This window comes from Chelonia mydas, chromosome 8 (assembly GCF_015237465.2).
Source record: "Chelonia mydas isolate rCheMyd1 chromosome 8, rCheMyd1.pri.v2, whole genome shotgun sequence".
Lineage (NCBI taxonomy): Eukaryota > Metazoa > Chordata > Testudines > Cheloniidae > Chelonia > Chelonia mydas.
Window position 1 is genome coordinate 6,600,263 of NC_057854.1, and position 19,255 is coordinate 6,619,517.

The 19,255-nt window shown below is 55.8% G+C and overlaps 1 protein-coding gene across 1 annotated transcript in view; it reads right to left on the minus strand.

The window, feature by feature from the left end:
- Nucleotides 1-200: 200 nt before the first annotated feature.
- The window catches only part of SYNPO (synaptopodin), a 60,035-nt gene continuing 40,980 nt past the window's right edge, over nt 201-19,255 (minus strand). The window contains exons 3-4 of the mRNA XM_007071499.4: nt 14,011-16,076; nt 201-6,363 (exon numbers count right to left, since the gene is read on the minus strand). Coding sequence (XP_007071561.2) covers nt 5,341-6,363; nt 14,011-16,076 — 3,089 coding nt within the window. The 3' untranslated portion in view covers nt 201-5,340. The remainder of the gene's footprint in view (nt 6,364-14,010; nt 16,077-19,255) is intronic.

Below are 19,255 nucleotides of genomic sequence, written 5' to 3' on the forward strand. Positions count from 1 at the left end.
CTGCCCCTGCCATAAGCGAAATGCACGAAGCCCAAGGACGTTCTTAGCTACCTTTAATTTTACCCCAAGTAGGTAGATGCTGCAATTGAGCCAGCTTGGACGCCCAGCATGCCTAGGACACTGAGGAGGCTGGGGGGGGGAGGGGGTCACGCCTGGCTGGGTGGTTTGGGTTCGAAAGGACACAGGCAGGCCAGACTGGGTGGGATAATGCCGGCTTTATTTTCGAGCGTGGTATACAGTGATGTGGCAAAATGCGCATCAAAGAGCAGCTGGCGAAGCAATGGCCAGGAGCGCCTGCTGCGGGCTCTGTGCGGAACACGTGCACCTGGGCACGCGACGGCCCAGCAGGCCAGAGCCGCTGGTCACACGGGGCTGGTGTGCCCTGCTTGAGCGGGTTCTCTTTGCTGCGTGGTGAGTAATGGACCCAGGCAGGCCAGCCCCTGCGGCACTCGGACGCCTGCTCAGTGGGGTCACGCAGCACCGTGGTGATGAGGCTTTGGGACAGTCCACTGGTTCCTCCCAAGGGATCCACAATCCATGGGCCCCTTCCCCTGCTGGAGAAGTGGCACGCTCTGAATGGAGCCATTCCAGCCCCCTACCCTGCCCCCCCCCCCCGTGGGACTGCTCCCTGTCCAGCCCCCTCTGAATAACCCAGTTTAAAGGGCCCTCGCCCACGGGGCACTGGGGCTGGCCAGTGTGAAAGGGAAGCCCAATGTGCAGAGTGGGTCTGGATGAGCATCCGAGGGAGGAGCACGGCAGTCAGAGATGGAAAAAGCTAGTTACTAGGGGCCCCGCTCTAAAGCCCATTGAAGTTACTGGATGTCTTTGGATAAGCCTTTAGCTGCAGGGCTGGGATCTGCTCCCCAGCGGAGAACATGCAAGAGCCTACAGTGCTCCAACCCTGGAGGACATTTCATCTCTGGTTAGTGAGCTAGCTGTGTCCCTGCACTAATGCCGGGCTGCACGTGTACTGGGGGGCCTGGCGTGTCGGAGAGGGGGGTGCCCAGCAACGTCATTCCGCACTGCCCAGCGCTCATCAATAATCAGTTAGTATTTATCTAACCTACAGCAACTAGCATTTAACCAGCTCTTGCCATAACACGCCCCATGGCCCATTTGGCTCGTGCTGTCCCAAGCGGCCAGGCTAAAACAACCCCCATTTCACACCTCCCTTCACTTACAATAACCTCTGCGGTGCCACTTCTCCCGCTAGCCCTCTCCTCATTGTCCCGGGGCTCTTTCTGAAGAGCTTTCCAAGCCACACCGCTCCATGCCCCAGTGCGCCGCTTAGCCCGACGGAGCATCACCCCTTCTCAGCACTTGCCGACACATGCTCTGAACACCTACCTGTCCTCCCTCTCGCCGCACACATCCTCCCTGCAGCAACGACCCAGCCCAGGCCCCCTCACTCCCAGCCACGGCGAGCTGTGCTTGCCTTGGCTTGGGCCAGCACGAGCCAAATGGGCCGAGGGGCGTGTCATGTGCGAGCTGTGCTTGCCTTGGCCGTGTGATCTCTCTGTGTGATCGGAGCGGGGCCCGTCCACTTCATTGGCGCTAAGGAGCCATCAGCCACAGGGTGTGCAGACATCACCCAGAGGCTCTTTCTAACTCGTCCTAGCAAACCTGGTAATAGTGCATGTGATTTATAGCCAGGCTGGGGGTTGGTTTTGCGCTCCTTGCTTTGCTGCTGGTGTCAGATTCTTGCCTCTCACCTCTGCAGACTGAAATGCTCTCTGTAGCCCCAGGTTTCAGCATGGGTCAGCAGCGACATTAGCTTCCCCCACACATTGTGTCTCTAACCAGGACCTTCAGGGGACAGTCACCAAATGGCACCAGTAGTAGCCCTGTGGCGTGAACTGCTGTCCATGAGACGTTGCACTGGGACCCCAAATTCTTTTTATATGAGCCAGTAAACCGCTCCCCAGTGAGAAAGACTTTTGGTCTCTCCTGGCCTGGGTGTTCCCTCACAGCAGTAACCTGGAAGCAAAAAAACTCTTCATGTCATTACCAATCCTTGGAGACACCCAGCCCCACAGGGATGAGCTGGCTGGTAATGTCTTGGGCACTTTAGCTAATGACCAAAGCCGTGTGTATCTGAGACGGTGCTCTCTCCCTCCCAGCCCACTGGCCCCTCTCCGCAACCTGTCCCACAACCTTCCTTGCACGCCTCGGAGCAGGGCGTCTGGGCTAGAGCAGAGCTCTGGCTGCCCCCTCGTCCCACTTCCTGCGAGCCGCCCCTTCGACGTGTGCACCAACATTCCTGCAGCCCTATGGGGGCGCTAGAGGGCGGAGGGGAGCTGGGGAGAAATGGACAGGAGTTGCCATGACCATCAACTTTTGTGAAACCTTGTTTTGGCTTGTTTAGGGATGAAAAAGTAAAAAAAAGCCTCATTTTCAGGGTCTTTTCTGAAACATTAAATGGGACGTTTCCAAAGAAACAAACCCGTGCCCCAGAGATTACCCTGGGGGAGGGAGGGGGGGGACATTTTTTTCTTGAAAAAAATTTCACATTAAAAATTCCGACTGGTTCAAAGGGCTTCTGCAGTTGCCCCAACTAACCCCTAGAGGGCTCCACTTTGTGGACTGTCGCCTCCTTCTGGGAAAACGCGGGCCGAGCCCGGGTCTGTTCCCTGGGGGGTGCCAGGCGCTCCCTGGCGGGTGCCAGGCACTCCCTGGCTGTCGCTCTCTCTTGGCTTCATTTGTTTCCATGCGCCCAGCAGAAGCTGGCCCTGAGCATGTGATCCCCCCGCTTCCATGACATTCCTTTCGTGAAACCAGAGCAGCAGAAATGCACCCGGGAGGCTCTGGGAGGCCAAGCGGCTGCGGGGCAGGGTGGGAGGGCGGAGATCTGTGTACGGATACGGTAACTCCCCGGGCGAGCTGGGCACAGCTCGGACACCTGGGTTCGCAGAGGCAAACCTTTCCTCCACTTGCTCCCTGCAGAACTGGGGCCCGGTGAGAGTTGCGGAGTTTTTGCTCTGGCTGGGGTGAAAGGATGCAAATCCACCTGTCTGGGACATGCCTGAGCGTGGCCCTCTCCTGCCTGCACCCCATCTCCGGGTGCCCCAACAGTCCTTGAGTTGGCCCTGGTGTGGTGGCGCGGCACCTGGCGGCGCCTCCCCCCTTGGCGTGCAGGAGTTCAGCAACATCAGTGTGCCAGGAGCATGAGCCAGGCAACTGTGCAGCCCCAGCTGCTCCCCACAACCCCACCCCGCAGGGCCTGTGATCAGCACCAGGGGCTAGAAAGCCCAGGGGCTGGGAATGGGGAGATCGCGAAAGCGCTGTGTCCTACTGAGTGCAGACGGGGACGGGCCGCCCACCCTGGGCTCACCTGGCATTAAAGCCGGGCACACTGCTGCCTTGAAAGGCTAGGGTAATAAAAAGACAGGATGGCCAGCTTATCAGGGGCAGAGAGGGTAACATCTGACACTGCTCTGTGCCCCCTGCCAGATCATAGGCTGCATGCCACGCTGCCAAGCATACAAAAGAGAGAGTGGGGGGACCAGCCCGGGACGGGCAGGAGGGGCTGGGCTGGCCAGGGAAAAAGCAAACGGGCTAGGACATTGGTTTTCTTTCCCCAACACTTCTGTGCGTGGCCGGGGACCATGACGCTGCCGGGGCTCAGTGGAGAAGCTCTGGCTGCTCTGGGAACCTGCAGCAGTGAAATACCGTTGTGCAGCAGGGTCAGCAGAGCAGTCTATAGCCTAGGCCAAATTCAGATGCCCCCCATCTCCCCCCTAGTTTGCAGCGGCCTCTCTCGGAGTCTGTCTATCAGCTAACGAGGCTGATGATTCACCCGGTGACTCCCCGCAAACAGCCCCTGGGCCAGACGTGCTGCCGACGACTCCAGAGCCCCATGGCCAGGTGGGTGGCAGTGGCAGGCCTGGCCCAGTGACAGGATGGCACGCGTGCCTGTCTGTGCCTTCACCTAGAACTGACCCGGACAGGGCCTTGTACCTTCCCAGGGGCCTCCTCCCCAAGTCCCTCAGCACCGCTCCAGTGGGCTCCTTTCAGCGCCTCCTCACAGCCAGCCGGAGCGCTGCAGGGCAGGGGGAGTCCTTCCAGGGCCGAGACAGGGCCCGGGACCCATTGGCTCCATCCATTCTGCCGCAGGCCACTTGCTAAGAGGGAGCCCACCTCCAACCTCACCCCCTGCTTCCGCTGCTTGGGTCTCGGGGTTGTTCAGGGCTCAGACCCCCAGGCAGGGTCCAGGAGGCCACAACAGCCGGAGAGGGCGGCTGCACATGCTGCATGGCTCTAAATCTCTGGTGGCTCCACCAACGCCCCTTGGACAGGCCTCCCCGGCATCTGTTCTCCAGGAGCCGGCTTTAGCTACAGCCAGCTTGGCAGGGGTGTGTGGAGCAGGTCGTGGGATGTTGGTGTGGGGCGTAGGCTTTGGTCACAGTCCTGCGGCGGGGTGGGGAACACCGACTCCATCACGCCCTGCCTGGGCGCTGTGGATCAACCTAAGGCACAACCTGCCCCCCTGCCAGGGGAACTCCGGCTCCCCTCCGGGACATGAGCTCCTAGACGCGCCACGCCTCCCTCGAGCGCAGGGAGCCGCCCTGCCGGCGGAGCCCTGTGGCCGCGGGGTGGGAGCCAGGATTTTGCTGTTCACTCCCCCGAGGCAGCTCCAATCTCTCCTGGGCTCTGGCAGCCCTGCTCTTCCCCTCAGGCAGCTGGAAATAGGCCTGATCCATGGCCTCTGCAGAGCACACAAAGGAAACAATGGGATTCAGAGGCAGCAAGCTGGAAAGCCCACGGCTGGCGGCCTCCCAAGTCCCCTCTGGCCACTCGCTGTCTCTCTGCTGGGGATTACGCGGCCGGAAGGACAGTCTCGGGGCTGCCTGTCCGCCGTCTGTGTCCCCCTCGTTCCGGGAAGAACAAAAGCAGCGCCAGCTCCCTAGATGTCATTGCTGGCTCCAGTCCAGCCGGGAGAGCACAGTCTGGGAAAGCAGAACACATGCAGGGATGGAGTTATGGGATCAGCAGTGGCGTTGGCTTGGGGCAGGAACGGGGGGAGTCTGGATCCGGCAAAGTTAGCGGGCACCATCCCGCGGCTGGCTGTCGCAGGCCAAACTGCCATCTGCAAGGTCCCTGCTCTCTGGTGCGCTGCCTGTTGATTAAGCTCCTGCCCCGTTCTAATCCCGCAGCAGGTTTGGGGAGAGGTGCCGCGGAGGTGGGGAGAGAGAGGGACTTGTTATCATCTGTCCCCACAGCCCCCAGCATCCTCCCCCCTGCTGCGTGGCTTGGCCCGCAGGACTGGGTGCTGGTGAGTCCATGCATCAATTCAACGGGCTCCAGACGCATTCTTGCTCACTTCACTTGTCTCCTCCTGGCCTAGGAGGTGCAGGGCGCTTCCGAGGGCAGGCGGCCCTGTTTCAGCCGCACGCTCCCGTTCCAGCCCCGGGGGCAGATATTAAAGCTGCGGATCCCAGGAGACTTGACCCCAGAGTCTTCTGAGTCGATGGACACATCCGAGTCCGTGGGGGACCTGGAGGTGTAAAGCTTCATGGGGGACCTCGCTCCCGCAGGGGGCGACTGCACTGGGCGAATGAAAGTCGGCGAGTAGGAACCCAGGCTCCTGGGACTGGTACAAGAAGACGCGTTGGCTGGTAGCACCCCAGCGCTGGCGGGTGGCACGAGAATCCTGTGGCCTTCTGTCCAGGTGGCTTTTGGAGATGGCACTGGGTTCCTGTAGGTTGGAGAGTGGCTGCCTGTGATTCCAGGGCTGCTGCCAGCTGCTGCATTGAGTGCTGGTGCCCCGGAGTTTGCGGGTAATGTGAAGGACCTGTGCCAATCCGCCCTGGCTGTGCGCGGCGACTGCAGTGGGCTGATGTAGGTCGGTGAGTGGCTGCCCAGGGTCTTTGGGCTGATGCAGGAAGAGGTGTTGAACTGTGGGGTCCCAGTGTTGGTATGTCTGTGCCCATCCACCCTGGTGGCTCTCGGAGACCGTGGACTCGGGGAGTGGTTGTCCAGGGCTCTTGGGCTGCTGCATGGGGATGCGCTGGCAGGTGGTGCCCCAGTGCCGGCGGGCGGCGTGAATGGCCTGACACCGTCAGTCCCCAGGGCTTTGGGGGAGGAGCTCTTCCTCCTGGCAGCATTGATGATGTTCCTGGCGAGCCGGGCCTGCATCTGCCGGCTGGCCTTGGGCTCTGCCTCCTGCCGCAGTGGGGAGAGGGACCTCTCGCTCCACGATGGCGACATGGGAGGAGGGGGGCTCCTCACACTGGCTGCTCGCAGGGCCTCCGCAGGCCTTTCCTCAGGCTCCGGCGTCGGGCTCGCCCACCCCTTGAGGGGGCTCGGGTGGGGCACCAGCCGTGGAGTCCAGGTCAGGGAGGCAGGCAGGGACACTCTTCTTTCCTGTAGGGGGAACACAGAGCACGGCTGAGTGTCAGGCTGACAAGGGAGGCCAGGGCAAAGAGCCAGTGAGGGACCCTGGAGACCAGAGCATTGGACTGGGAGTCGGGGCTCCTGGCCCCACCACTGACTCGCTGCGTGACCACAGCCAAGGCTTGTGACCTCCCGGGGCCTCAGCTTTGCCGCTGGTAGAGTGGATAATAACACCCACGGCACTGGCAGCTCTGGGGGCGAGCTGTTAATAGCTGGCAAGGGCTTCGAGCTCCTCGGATAGCACAGAAGGGCAAACCCTTCCTCCGTCTCCTTCCCCCTTAACCCTGCCCCACCCCGCCCATCCCTCTCAGCCAATGGCAGGGGCAGGTTGCTAAATGTGATGGCATGCCAGGAAGCCCTGCCTTCAAAAGGCGGGACTTCCCAGAGTGAGGCCACACACCTGGCCAATCAGCACCTCCCAGCCAGGCAGGCTGTGTGCCGACAATGCTAACCTCACCCACCTGACCCCTGCTGGCAGAGACGAGACCAGCTCTGCCGTGGCTCTTCCCCAGCCCCGGCTTCAACGCCGCCCCCTTGGAGCACGCCATGTGCTCAGCGTCGGAGGAGGGCTGTGCCGGGGGGAGGCGGCAGCTGGGCGGTGACTGGGTTTTGTTAGCACCGTGGGCCCATTTATTCCATCCCGGAGATCGGGAGAAGCAAACCACACATCCAGGCATTTTTAGCCAAGAACATCCTGCTTTCTTCTGATGCCCTCATCTGCCCGGCAGGGACTTGGGCTCTGACGCCGTGCCCCTTACTCACGCTGGGTAGCGCTTGCTCTGACCGCCTTGGGACTACGCCCCCGAGTCGGTGCTCCCAGCCTGAGCGAGGGCTGCAGCACCAGGGCCTCCCTTGGGTCGTGTTCAGGGGTCCCTTGCCCCTTTATAGCCAGGTGCCCATTAACCACCATTGTGCTGCATTGCTGTTGTCTCCTGGGGCCCTGCGTAGCTCTCCCTCCTGGTCCCGTTCTCAGGAGGAGCGCTGGCTTGGCACGTGCCAGGCTGTCCCCAGAGGCATGACGCCCAATCATGCTCTCAGCGTCCTCAGTGCGTGGGGAGGGCTGGCCACCCGGGGTAGCCCCCTCTTGGCAGAGGGAATGGAGCAAATGCTGCCCTGCTCCAACGGCTGGAGAGATGGCATCCAGCCAAGCTAATGGAGGGGGGATGCAGAGGACGGGGGGGGGGGGGAGGGGGCAAACAGGACGGCCCATCATTAGGTTGTTCTTGTTCTGCTCGCTCCTCCCCCCATGCTGCTCAGAAGCACGGAGGCCTCGTTGACAAGCGGGTGAGAGCCCTGTCCCACAGGCTGGCCAAGGGGAGGGAAAGCCAGAGACAGGAGCCTAGCAGGACACGTCCGAGCAGGGCACAGGTGCCCAAGGAAAGCGACAGTGAGGCAGGGCTGGGGCCTGGAGCACCGAGTGCAGCTGGGACAATGCTTCCTTGGTCCAGTCAAGCAGGAGGAGACAAGAAACCAGGGCCAGGTCTTTCCCATGGGTTGACCCTGCTCCTGCTCCCAGTGAGCTCGTGGGCACTGGGACAGAGCTCAGCTCTGGGGCCCTCGGCCTCATCAAAAGCCCAGTGGAGCCCTTCCATTGACGTCAATGGTCCTTGGTTTAGGTCCCCTCTGTGCCCCCCTTCCCGTTCCTTCTGCAGTGCTGGATCCACGCGCCCCGGCTCGCTCTCAGCCCAGCTCATGCTCATGCCGCCTAATCCCTGTGCCCTTGGCACGGGTCGTGCTCCAATTCTGTTCCTAGCCCGCGCGCTGCACACGGGAGATCCAGCACCCCCAGCACTTGCAGCACGCCATCTGTAGGCCTGCTGCATTGTTACACAGAGACTCGGCCCCAGGGCGCTGGGCTCAAACACCTAGGGATGGTTTAATGTTGGGTTGAGCCATGCGGGAACGCTTGGGTCTGTCTCACTGCTGGTCCCGCCAACCACCTGAGGCCCTTCCTGCCACCTTCTGCTGCTACCACTTGTTCCTGAGCCTTGGCAACACGTAACCTCGGCTGTGCCAAGGCTACGCAGCCTCCAGCCCAAGCTCTGCCTCCGACCCTGAAACGGCTCCGGGCTGGACACTCCTGCGGAGAGTGGTTCAATTCCCTTTAAAGGCAATACTCCAGCTTTCTGGAGGTCCTGTGTCCCAGCCCAGGAGCTGCAGAAGGCACCAGGGCATGGGGCTGAAATGCCTACCAGGCCTGATGGGACCCAGCTCAGCCACAACCCAGACAGCATTTGTCAGCTGCTTTCCGACTAGACTCTCCAGCTATCTAGCAGGGAGAAGCAGCTCATGGCACATGGGCACCCCCTGCAGGTGCAGCCAGGGCTGCCACGCTGGGCTGGTGTGAAAGAGAACGAGGACAGACTGAAAAGTTTCATCGAGTCACACAATAAAAATCCTCCCTCCTCCAAAACCCAATTCCCCCGCCCTGGTCTGGCCTTGCCAGCCAAGGGGAACTCCAGAGGAGCATGCTGGGGCACGCCCTGCCTCTGCAGGGGCATCCAGGCCTGGATTTGCAGTGGGCATGTTCAGTTGAGACTTGGAATTGTGCTGAGCAATCTCCCCTGCAGCTGACGGTGGGCAGTGTCCTTGGGCCACTCCAAGGGGCAACTCTAGCCCTACCAGTGACTAATGTCGATATAGTCGTGGGCGTGGATGTGTGTCTGTGCATGCCCCTGCGTGTGCACACATGTGCCTGTCTGTGTGTGGGCATAAGGAGGTGAGATTTCAGCAAATGTAGACAGACCCAAGTCAGCTTTCGTCCAGCTCGCTTGCTAAAATAGCCGGGAAGATGCATTACCATGGGTGGCAGCATGGGCTGGCCACCCGAGTACATACTCAGGATCCCAGGTCGGCTGGCACTCAGACAGCTAGCCCATGCTGCTGCGGCTTCACAGCTATTGTGAGCAAGCTAGCTCACTCCAAGCTAGCTCACGCATGCCTACAGAATTGCGGCAGGAACTGGCGAATTTTCGGTAGCGTTCCAGCCAGAAGCAGGGTGGCACAGATTCACCTTGGGTCCTGTCACTCCTCCCTGACTTCGCTTTCCTCTTCAGGAGCACTCAAATAGTCAGGAAGGTCAAATTTCAAACTAAGTCAGGGAAACATCACAACAGCAAATCAACCAAGTACCAGAGTGGTGTATAGCGTAGGCGTGCTGGGGTGGTGTTTCGGCGACAGAGACCCTGCCCTGTGCCACCCCACTGACTTCACATCCTAACCCGCGTTTACACAGCACCTCTGAGTCCAAAGGCGCTCCCAATGTTTTACACCCAACGGGACAACTCTGCGGCTGGAGTAAATTGACACACCTCGGTTGACTTCGGGGAGCTTTGCTGATTGACACCAGCGGAGGATCTGGCTTTATGTGTACAGAGAGAAACGGCACGGGGAAGCCGAATGTACTTAGTCACTAGGTGTGTGGTCGGGTGAGGGCATCATCAGGCCAACTTTTGCCCAAAATGCACGACGGGATGGTTGATTACCCATCACATCTCTCTGGGCCCTTGACAACAGGGTTGCCCTAAATTACTCCCTTAAATGACCTAATGTGCTTCTCCATACGTAGAGCACCACCAAAGCCAATACCCAAGGATGGCAGAGCACAAGAGGCCCCTCCCCACCACACCTGCTGCCTCCAGGGGGGTGGTGATGGAGGAGGAGGGCGTTGGAACAGAGAAGCTCCTTGGGGCAGGGACAATCTTTTGATTCATTATCTGTACAGCACCAGGCACAATAGGCTCCTGGCTCAGGGCTGGAGTTTCTAGACACTCCCACCAAACAAATCATAAATAATACCCTGAAGCTACAAGACAGGCCTGTTAGTTTTGCTACTCAGTGTGCTGAGATCCAAGAGGAAAGAGCAGAAACAGACTAGAGGTCTGTGCATGTATTCAGAGCCAGTAAAGAAAATGGACGCAGAGGAATTAGAAGCACAGTCGAAAGTAACCTTGTTAACATGGAAAAAGTGGAGAGACCAAGTGAGCTACAAAATCTTTACTAGCGTCCTGCCCTGGGTTAATTCAGCAGCTGGGATCGCAGGCTAAGTTTCCAAAACACATGCTCAAAAGTGCAGGGAAGGCACCGAACTGGTGACAGCTTCCTCTCTGCCCTGTTCCTTTCTCTGGCACGCTCCTTCAGATGCATTTGTTCCAGGATGTGCTGTGAGTCACTGGCCCATCCCTTCCCCGGGAAGAGCCCACCAATCTGACACTGCCCAAACCCATGATCTAACAAGGAAATGAGGTTTGTCCAGGTGCTGCAGCAGCTAAAGGCCTCGTCTAGCTGGCAAGCGTGTCTGGGCTTCCTTGGGTCACGGTTCTGGCTAGTGAGCCTGGAAATCAGCCTGGGAGCAGCCTCTCCGACTGCTGGCTCAGAGCAGCTCCAGTGATGACAGTGGAGGTTACCCACATCCTGTGGCCCCCTGTGCCTCCCCCAGCTTGTGTCTCCCTCGCACAATCTAGCCAGGGAGCTGCCATGCACTGTACCGTAGCTATCCTGTCACTGTATGGCAGTAAACCCCTCCCCAAAGGCTGGGCCAAGGGGCCAGGCCCTGCAGCCATCGCTCAGACCTAGAGCGGGGAGAAGAGTGAATAACATTCTCCACCCCACAGTCAAAGATTTCATGAAACTCATTGACTGTATTATTTGACGAGTATCGTTTGACCATCTCTACCTGGATCAAACGCCCTGTGCAGGCAATGGGGGTTTGACCTGAGTAAAGACTGCAGGATGAGCCTCTTCCCCTGGAAAAACCCAGCTCTTCCACAACAGCCCGTAAACACCCGGCTAGCCCATGAGATTAACTGTAATTGTCCCGCTCTTCCACAACCCCTGGGAAATACCCAGCTATTGGACCCTGTAAATGCCCTCCTGCCATATGGTAACCATCCTATTGTTCCATCCCGTAAGTACCTGACCTGCCAACACCCTGCTACTCCACGGACACTTGCCTTATATGTAAATCTGTTTCCATTGTCTAGCCTTTGCCTTGTCGCTTCTGGCCTTTGCCTCTACATGGCCCTCACCAGTGAAATGGCAGGTAGCAGGTACAGTAAGCAGTACTGGCAATTCCCAAGGACTGTAAATAACACATCATCATTTTGCCCTGTATGGTAACGTTTCATTACCCTGTCTGCTCCTGATGTTGATTCCCTGTCAAGGAATTGGTTCACCAGCGTCCCTGCTTGGGAATGCTGACTCGAGCTTTTCACTCTTTCCACCCTGGCCTGGCAAAACAAGGTGTCAGCCAGGCTAATGGGATCACAGAGAGACAAGGCAGGTTAGACTGTAGCATTTGGGGCAACAGCATAAATAGTGTCCCAGCTGTGGGAATTTTGCATGTTTATTTTACTAGCAAATCGCCTAACGGAACCTGGCTGTAAATTACGGTGCATGCCCAGAGACACACTATAAAGTGCTAAAGCTGTCGGTTTAACTGGAGACCTTCCCTCCAACTGCTTTTTAACAGAACAATTCTTGGCACCGTTCTACATAGCTGTCGGTTTTCTTATCCCTGACGGTTATTTTGCAGGTCACCTGCTTTCCCCTGTAGCAGCCTCTCTTGTGTGTGTGAATAAACCCCTTGCATGACTAGGTGTCCGTGAAAGGGCTTTTTCTCTTGCATTCTAGTATATGAAGCAATATCCTGCAAACTGCAGAGCATTACATTCCAATGTGAGTGGAGAGTGCTTCGGACATTTGCAAACCTGAATCCCTACATTAAACCTGATATTTAGTCAACTAAATATAAGGAATAAAAGAGACCTGATTTGCAGAGCTAGGGCTGGTCAAAAATTAGCTGGTCAAACTGGTTTTCAGTGGAAAACTGGGGTTTTGACTCAGTGAAATTCTTTCCCATCAGTGTTTTCTTTCCATGGAAAATGTAGAGGAAAACTTTTTTCCAGCTTTCCCTGAAAATTTACCCAAATCCCCCTTCCATTTTCTGACCACTTCTACTCAGCCCTTACATCTCCCATTGACTGCAGTGGGGCCTGTGAGGGCTAAGCACCTCTGCAAATCAGATTTAGATTTAGATGCCTTGATTTAGATGCCTCAATATGGATTTAGGTGCCCATCTGTAGGCACCTAAATCCACCTTTGGTTGGAACATTTTGGCTTAAACAAATACATTGCTATGTCAGGTTTCGAGCCCTAGTTAACCATGCTCTTGGCCAGCTGAGGAAACCCAGTGACACCCATTTGAACCTTGTTCCTGGAATCTCGTTAAGCTGCACTGATGCCTGGGAGACCCGCTGTGGAAGAATACGAGACTTGGTGTGTGAACGCACAACGTATTCCAGAACAGAGGAATAACACAGCCCCAAATGCACTTGGTTTGTTGATTTGAGGAGCGTGATAATACTTGCTAGTGCACAAGTGTCTGTCCTGCAGGGGCTAGGTTCTGCTCCCAGTACATCCAGAGGAACTCCGCTGACTTCCCCTGACACCCGAGATGACCATCTGGCCTAAACCTTTAATAGCACGGAAAAACCCATCCTGTGGCCCTAAGCTGTCCCTGTGGCAGGCCTCTCACAGCTGCTGTGCCATCTTTAACAAGAAAGCACTGTGCCCTCCCCTACACACCCCAGCTGGCTAGTGCAGAGGGGCTCCAGGACCAATGCCCCCCCCTCCTCTGCCCCTGTTGCAGAGGCTAATACCATTGACCCTACAGAGTCCCAAGGGAGTACGAAGTGCCCCCTTTCTCATACACCGAATAGATCTGATGCTAATTCTTTGCCGGGAAGGGAACTAAAGGACAGGCGGAGACTAGCAAGGTTCTCCTGTCATCTCAGTGCTGCAGTGGCGCTCCCTGTGCTCTGGGGGAGACCTCGAGTGATGCTGTTAAACTAAGGCAAAGAACAGAAGAAACATCAGGAGCAGGAGAAGAAAGGAGACAGAAATGGAAATGCCACCACCCCCCTCTGGGAAGCCCTTTGGTAAGGTGCACATGACAGAGTCAGTGGAGAGGAGAGGCTGCAGCTGAATGGCCTGCGAAGTTGCAGAGAGGACACGCAGAAGGCTTTGCAAAGCGGAGGTGGAAATTCAGAAGGCGAGAAGAAGGCTGAGCCAGAGGGTTGAAGCTCCATAACGTTGCCAGACAAGGGAAAAGAAAAGGCACCAGAGTTCCTGCTGTTTCAGTGAAGCTTCTAGTAATGATCTTCTAGGGTCTGCACACTGGGGCTCTTATTAAACTCAGAGGATGCATCTGCTGCTTCTCTCTCCCTCCAGAATCCAGTCTGCAAAACTGTCCAGCTCTCATTACATGGACTGGGCTGGGCTGGCTCAACAAGCATCTAGCTCTCTCTGTAGGCTTTAGGCTACACGGCACTCCTCCTCCCCTGGCCTGGCCCTGCATCAGATACAGCCCAGACTCTGCTCCTCTTGCTCAGTTCAACATCCTCAGGACCATAATGAGCCAACAGCTGGCAGAGGAGGGCTGGCTACAGAAGGGCACGTTCTTTGCATTCAAAACCTCCAAGCTATTGGTTGGTTAGTTTGGGTTTGTCTGGTTTTCTGCACATCAATCACCAGTTAGACATGATTGTGGCCAGTTGAGGAACCCCTAAAACACGCATTCTAACCCCATTACTTGAAGTAAAAAGAAGGTTTCCACACCTGGGGTTCAATCCCTGCATTCCTGGTGGAATAAGAAGGTCTCGGAGCTTGGAAGACTCCTTTGGCTCTTGGTGACAAAACTCTGGAAGGGGATGCAAAGGTAGCTTCTGGTGGGGCACTTGTTCTGATGTCTTGGGCAATAAGCACAGTCCCAGATGATGGAGAAAGAGGACCATATGTTGGCCTGCTTGAACTTGACAGAGCAGGAGAATGAAAAACAGGGGAAGGTGTCAAGGGAGACGTTGGGCACGAGGTATGTCTCGTGTAAGAATTAGAGTTGGGAAACACGGCTTGTGGCGGTGGTGCCCCTCTTGGCAAAGACCTCACCGGTTCTTTAGCTGGGGATAGGATGAACAAAGATGATTGGAGCTGGTATGGCTGCTGCTTTGAGATTTCCAGCTCCTGTTGGGAAATCTCACTCTCCGCGATGTTGCTGTTGTACAAAGATGCTGGGGGAGTTTTTGATGACCTGGCTGGACTCTTGGGTGGGTGTTTGAAGACCATGGGTGTTACATGAATATTGGAAGCATACTTCCAGGATGGAGGCAGAGACATGGTGGGCGAAGGTGACCTGGCCAAGCCAGGGTGTGCTGGGGACTCAATGACATACTTCTCCATCCTTGACTGCCTTCTGGCAAACAGTTCAGCTCCTTTTCCTTTTGCTTCGGTTAGGTTTTGATTGGGTTTCATTTGAGGCTTAGGCTGTATGCTTGGGGACTTCAGGCATGAAGACCACTCTGGAGCATCGTCTGAAGAATCCAGGTGAAGCCCACCTTTCAGTGCATTCTGATGCAGAAAGTTGGAAGCTTCTGCCCCAAGAGCAAATGGTTCTTCCTCTGGGACTGGTTCTCCTTGCTCCTTCTGCTTCTTCCTTACATCTGCATTCTGCACTAAGTTCAAAAGATCTGGGTTAGGAGCCACCTTTGGCTTTTCCACAAAGGTGAACATGGATTTTTTAGTTGTTCTCCGGGTTACGGACTCCTCTAATATTCCTGTTTTATGCAAGGGTGTAGATCTGCTTTCTCCATGGTGAGGCCCTTTCAGAATGAGAGGCTTCTGTTCTGCACTAGGATACAAGGCTGAATACGCAGGAGGTGACCTAACCCTAGTTACTGGAGGTGGACTGAACAAGGTCTCTGCATAGGTGGGGGGCGGAGGAAGTTCTACCCCAGGGCTTTTCTCCGTTGGTTGGCTTGTTGTAGCTGATGATTGAGTCCCAAACGGTCTTGCTGTTCTGTTCTTCACTGGCATTGGTTTAGCCAAAGTGAGGTGAACTTCATAATATTGTTTATTGGGCCCCCCATTCCACTCTTTGCTGGTAACCGGAACAGCCGTCTCTTTGCAGGTACCCGGAACAGCCGTCTCTTTGCTGGTAACTGGAACAGCCGTCTCTTTGTCAGTCATGGGCACATTCTGCTCTGTGTTGATAACTTCTCCATTCTGCTCCTTGTCGATAACTGGGGCTGTCTGCTCCTGGATGAGAACTGGTGCGTTGTTCTCGCTGTCATGTTCATGCTCATTGGCGCTAGGTTCTTGCACTCCGTTGGTTGATGCCACCTTTATGTTCTCCTTTAAGTAGATAGTTAGAGGGACCTGCTGTATGTCTCCACTAGGAGACTCCTTGAGGGACGGCACTGGGATTGTTTGGGGAAGGATCTCCTCACTTTTGACTTCATTCTTTGGTGGGGACTGTGTTTTCTCTAGGCAGGTGTTTTCCTCATATTCTTCCATGTTGCCTTTAAGGATCTGCAGTCCAGGGGCTTCCGCGCAGAGTAATTCTTTCAGTTCTTTGCTGCCTTCTAAAGTCTGTCTCAAATGCAGCAATTTCCCCCGGTTTGGGAGGCTGCACTGAAGAGCTCTTGGGCTGCCTCTTGTGGCTGCTTCCTCCCCACTTTTTCTGGTGCTTGCCAAAGCGAACGCATTCACTCTCTGCTTGCGCCTGTTGAAAAGCAGCACACCTTTGGAGTTTGAGCTGGGTGGGTTCGTTAGCTGGGCTGCGATTTTCTGGCTCCTGGCTTTAGCCTCTTTCAGCTCCTTCTCTGAGAGACTGGCACTCCTGGAGAGATCTGGAAGGAGAAAACAAAGAGAGGATAGTATGAACAAGGAGGGACCAAGGAGCCTGAAGAATGCAAAACTCCATTTATCTCTGCTTATTTACTTATACTAATACACACACACACACCTCCTCTCTGCTCACGTTGGACAGGACAAATCTTGCATTTGAATCATTTTCCCTACTGCTGTGAGTCTCTAAAACTGAGTGAGCTAAAGCCCAGTACAGAAGCCAACAAAACACTAAAGCCGGCAAGAACTCAACACACATCAAAGCAAGATGCTTTGAGCAAATCAGTGACAAAATCCCCCCTGCCTTGTAGTTTAGGAACAAGAGGGCGGCAGGGGGATGTTGACCAAACATGCTCCCCTGTAGGTACGTGTGGAGTATAATGGGGATCGCACTGCAAGGACAATAAATAAAGGGCTGTGGTGCAGATCCTGGAAGATGATGGAATTTAGGAGAATTAGTCTTCAAAAAAGGGAGATCTAGGTGGTCCCTCAGGTGACTGACAGCTGCAGACTGCATCCTTGGATAGCCGTGGGGAGTGAATGGGGAGTGTTGCAAGACTTTCCATTATAGCACGGAAATTAAATCCCTCGCACTGCAAATCAAGAAGTATCTCTTGTGTGTGGTGGGGGAGGGGGATATTGAGCCTCTATTGTGGAGCGTCAGAGATCCTCCTTCTCTCCCCATCTTCCTAGCCCTATGTTGTAATGATGGTATTTCCAGCTGGGGAGCATGGGATAGGGCTCCATCTAGATCCTGTCCATGATGCTCCTACATTTGCTAGCAGGGTAGCTGCAGAACAGGGGGTGCACCCCAGTGGGGTGAGGTGCATCCAGCCCCTGCCAGCCTGTGAGCCACCGAGTATAATGGAACCTACTGGCGTGATGCCTCCCGTTCCATCCCCTGCCCTGCAACCCCCTCAAAGACAAGGTTTCAGAACACTGATGAGAAACGGGATTTTGAACAGAATGCAGGTTGGAGCCATCGTTGCAAGGCAAGGCTGTGCTGTGCAATTATGCTGATTTGCAGTAACGTTCAGGGATAGAGATGAATACCAATAGCCAACAGCCCAGTGCAGCAGGCTCAGAGGGGAGACGGAACGTGGGGTCGGGGCCTGTACAGCTTGTCTTCTCCACCGCATGGGAAGTGGCAGGGACAGGAGATTTCCCGATGGCAGCCCCCACATCACCTCTGGTCTGGGCTACGCAGCATCTTCCAGGATCTGAACCAAGAGGCAGGTGGCTGCTCCAGCATCAGGAGGGTCTATAGGGCTGTTCCTTTCACACAGAGGGATACACTCAGAGAGAGGAACAAGCCCTGGAATGTCTTAAGAACACAGGTAGCTCCTGGGTCATCAAGTCCAGTCTACTGCTACAACTCAGTCATAGACCTCCATTCGCTGGGGTCCAGGCTCTAGCACCCTGCAAGGTGGGAAGGTCCCAGAGCTCGGGCTGCAGCCTAACCCTCTACACCACAATTAAACAGCTCCTTAGCCCGAGCCCCGCAAGCCCGAGTCAGCTGGCACGGGCCAGCCGCGGGGGTCTATTGCAGTGTAGACACACCCTGGGGGCCTTGTCTGGCAAGGAGAAGAGCAACAGCCGGAGGTGCTGAGCACCCTCAACTCCCATTGAGTGGAGAGATTCCCAAGATGGCACCCTGCTGTCTGCAGCCCTGAGCGGTTCACCCGGCAACAGCCATACTTCATCGCTGTGCAGCCCTTTCAAACCTGGAGTCGTTTCTTGCTCCGCGTGAGCGTGTTCCCCAGCATCACAGCCTCCGCTCGCTTAAACTAGGCCTTTGCCTCAACAGTGCAACTGGAGGCAGCCTGTACCCAGTGGTTGGCACTACCCATACACTAGAGATGAGAAATCAACGCGAGCCTCCGTCCCCGGAGATTAACATGCAGGAGAAGCTCCAGAGGTTTGGTCCAGGGCAGCACAAAAAGCCTGGATGCTTCTCGGCACCCTATTGGCTTAGAGATGGGACTGGCAGTTTAACCCGGGCAGTATTTCTTGGATGCTTTCCAGCACTCCCTGGCTCCACTGGATCCTGCAAGAATTGTCTTGTGTTGTTACAACAATTCCACTTCTGGCCCCAGCTAAAAGCAGGAAGCGCCTGAGTTGGGTGGGGAATCAGTTTATAAAAGATTCTCCGAAGTTCTGCCAACCCTGGAAAACTTCAGTTCGGGCACAGGGCACCGTTTCACCCATCCCTGCTCTCGACCCCGGGCAATGCATCGCTGGGGGCTAGCATCCGAGTGATAGGGGGCAGTGGGGGTAACTGCATTGGTTATACATTGCCGTGGAGCGGGCAGTCAGGGAACTAGATCTATACCAGACGTCCATAGTGGGTGGGTTTAATGTAATCAAAACAAGCAGACAGGAATTGGAACAGAAGCCTTCTGATCACGTTATGGGAAGTCTACCCCTGGCTGCAGCAGTCTGGCAGCTCCCATCACTTTCCACGCCTGTCTGCAGAAAGAAGCGAGCTGTTGTTCATGTGAACCTGCTTGGGAGAGCACCTCACTGCCTTCTACACCTCGCTGCCTTCTAAGACCATGCACTGCTTTTGGGAAGACAGAAAAGCCCCCGATTCCTTCACTCCTTGCAACATAACAGTGACTTTGAAAAAGAAACAACAAAGACAACCACTGGGTGGTTGCGTCCCTGTCTTCTTTCTAGTGTGTGTGTCGAGCTTTGCTTTATGGTTGCAGTGACTGTATTGGAAAGGAATTTATTGAAAGACTTCAAAAGGTTTCAGGTTGCAGTTCATTTGGTTTCAACCACCCTGCACAAACATGCTCAGAGCAGGAACTTGGCCGGCTCTGAACTATCTCACAGACTCCCCTCGCTCTTTAGACTGTCCAAGCGTTGGCTGACCACAATGCACGCAGCCGATATCAAGTTAGGAAAATAAACCCTGCTTTAGCTGGAAATGTCACAGCAGCACCCGTGGGTAACCCCTTGGGCGGCTGATGAGCCCTGTCACTGCAATGTTTTGTTGGGTTTCGAAGCAACACAAGAGGGCAGCGTCTGCCAGGAAAGCTGTATATGTTTTGGCCTGTCAGATGCAGCCTGAAGCAGTGGCTCAATCTAATTAAGCCACAGGCTTCCTAGAATAGCACCCACTTAGCTCCATGGAAGTGCTGAAGACATGCCAATTGCGTGACTCTTAACCCACCGA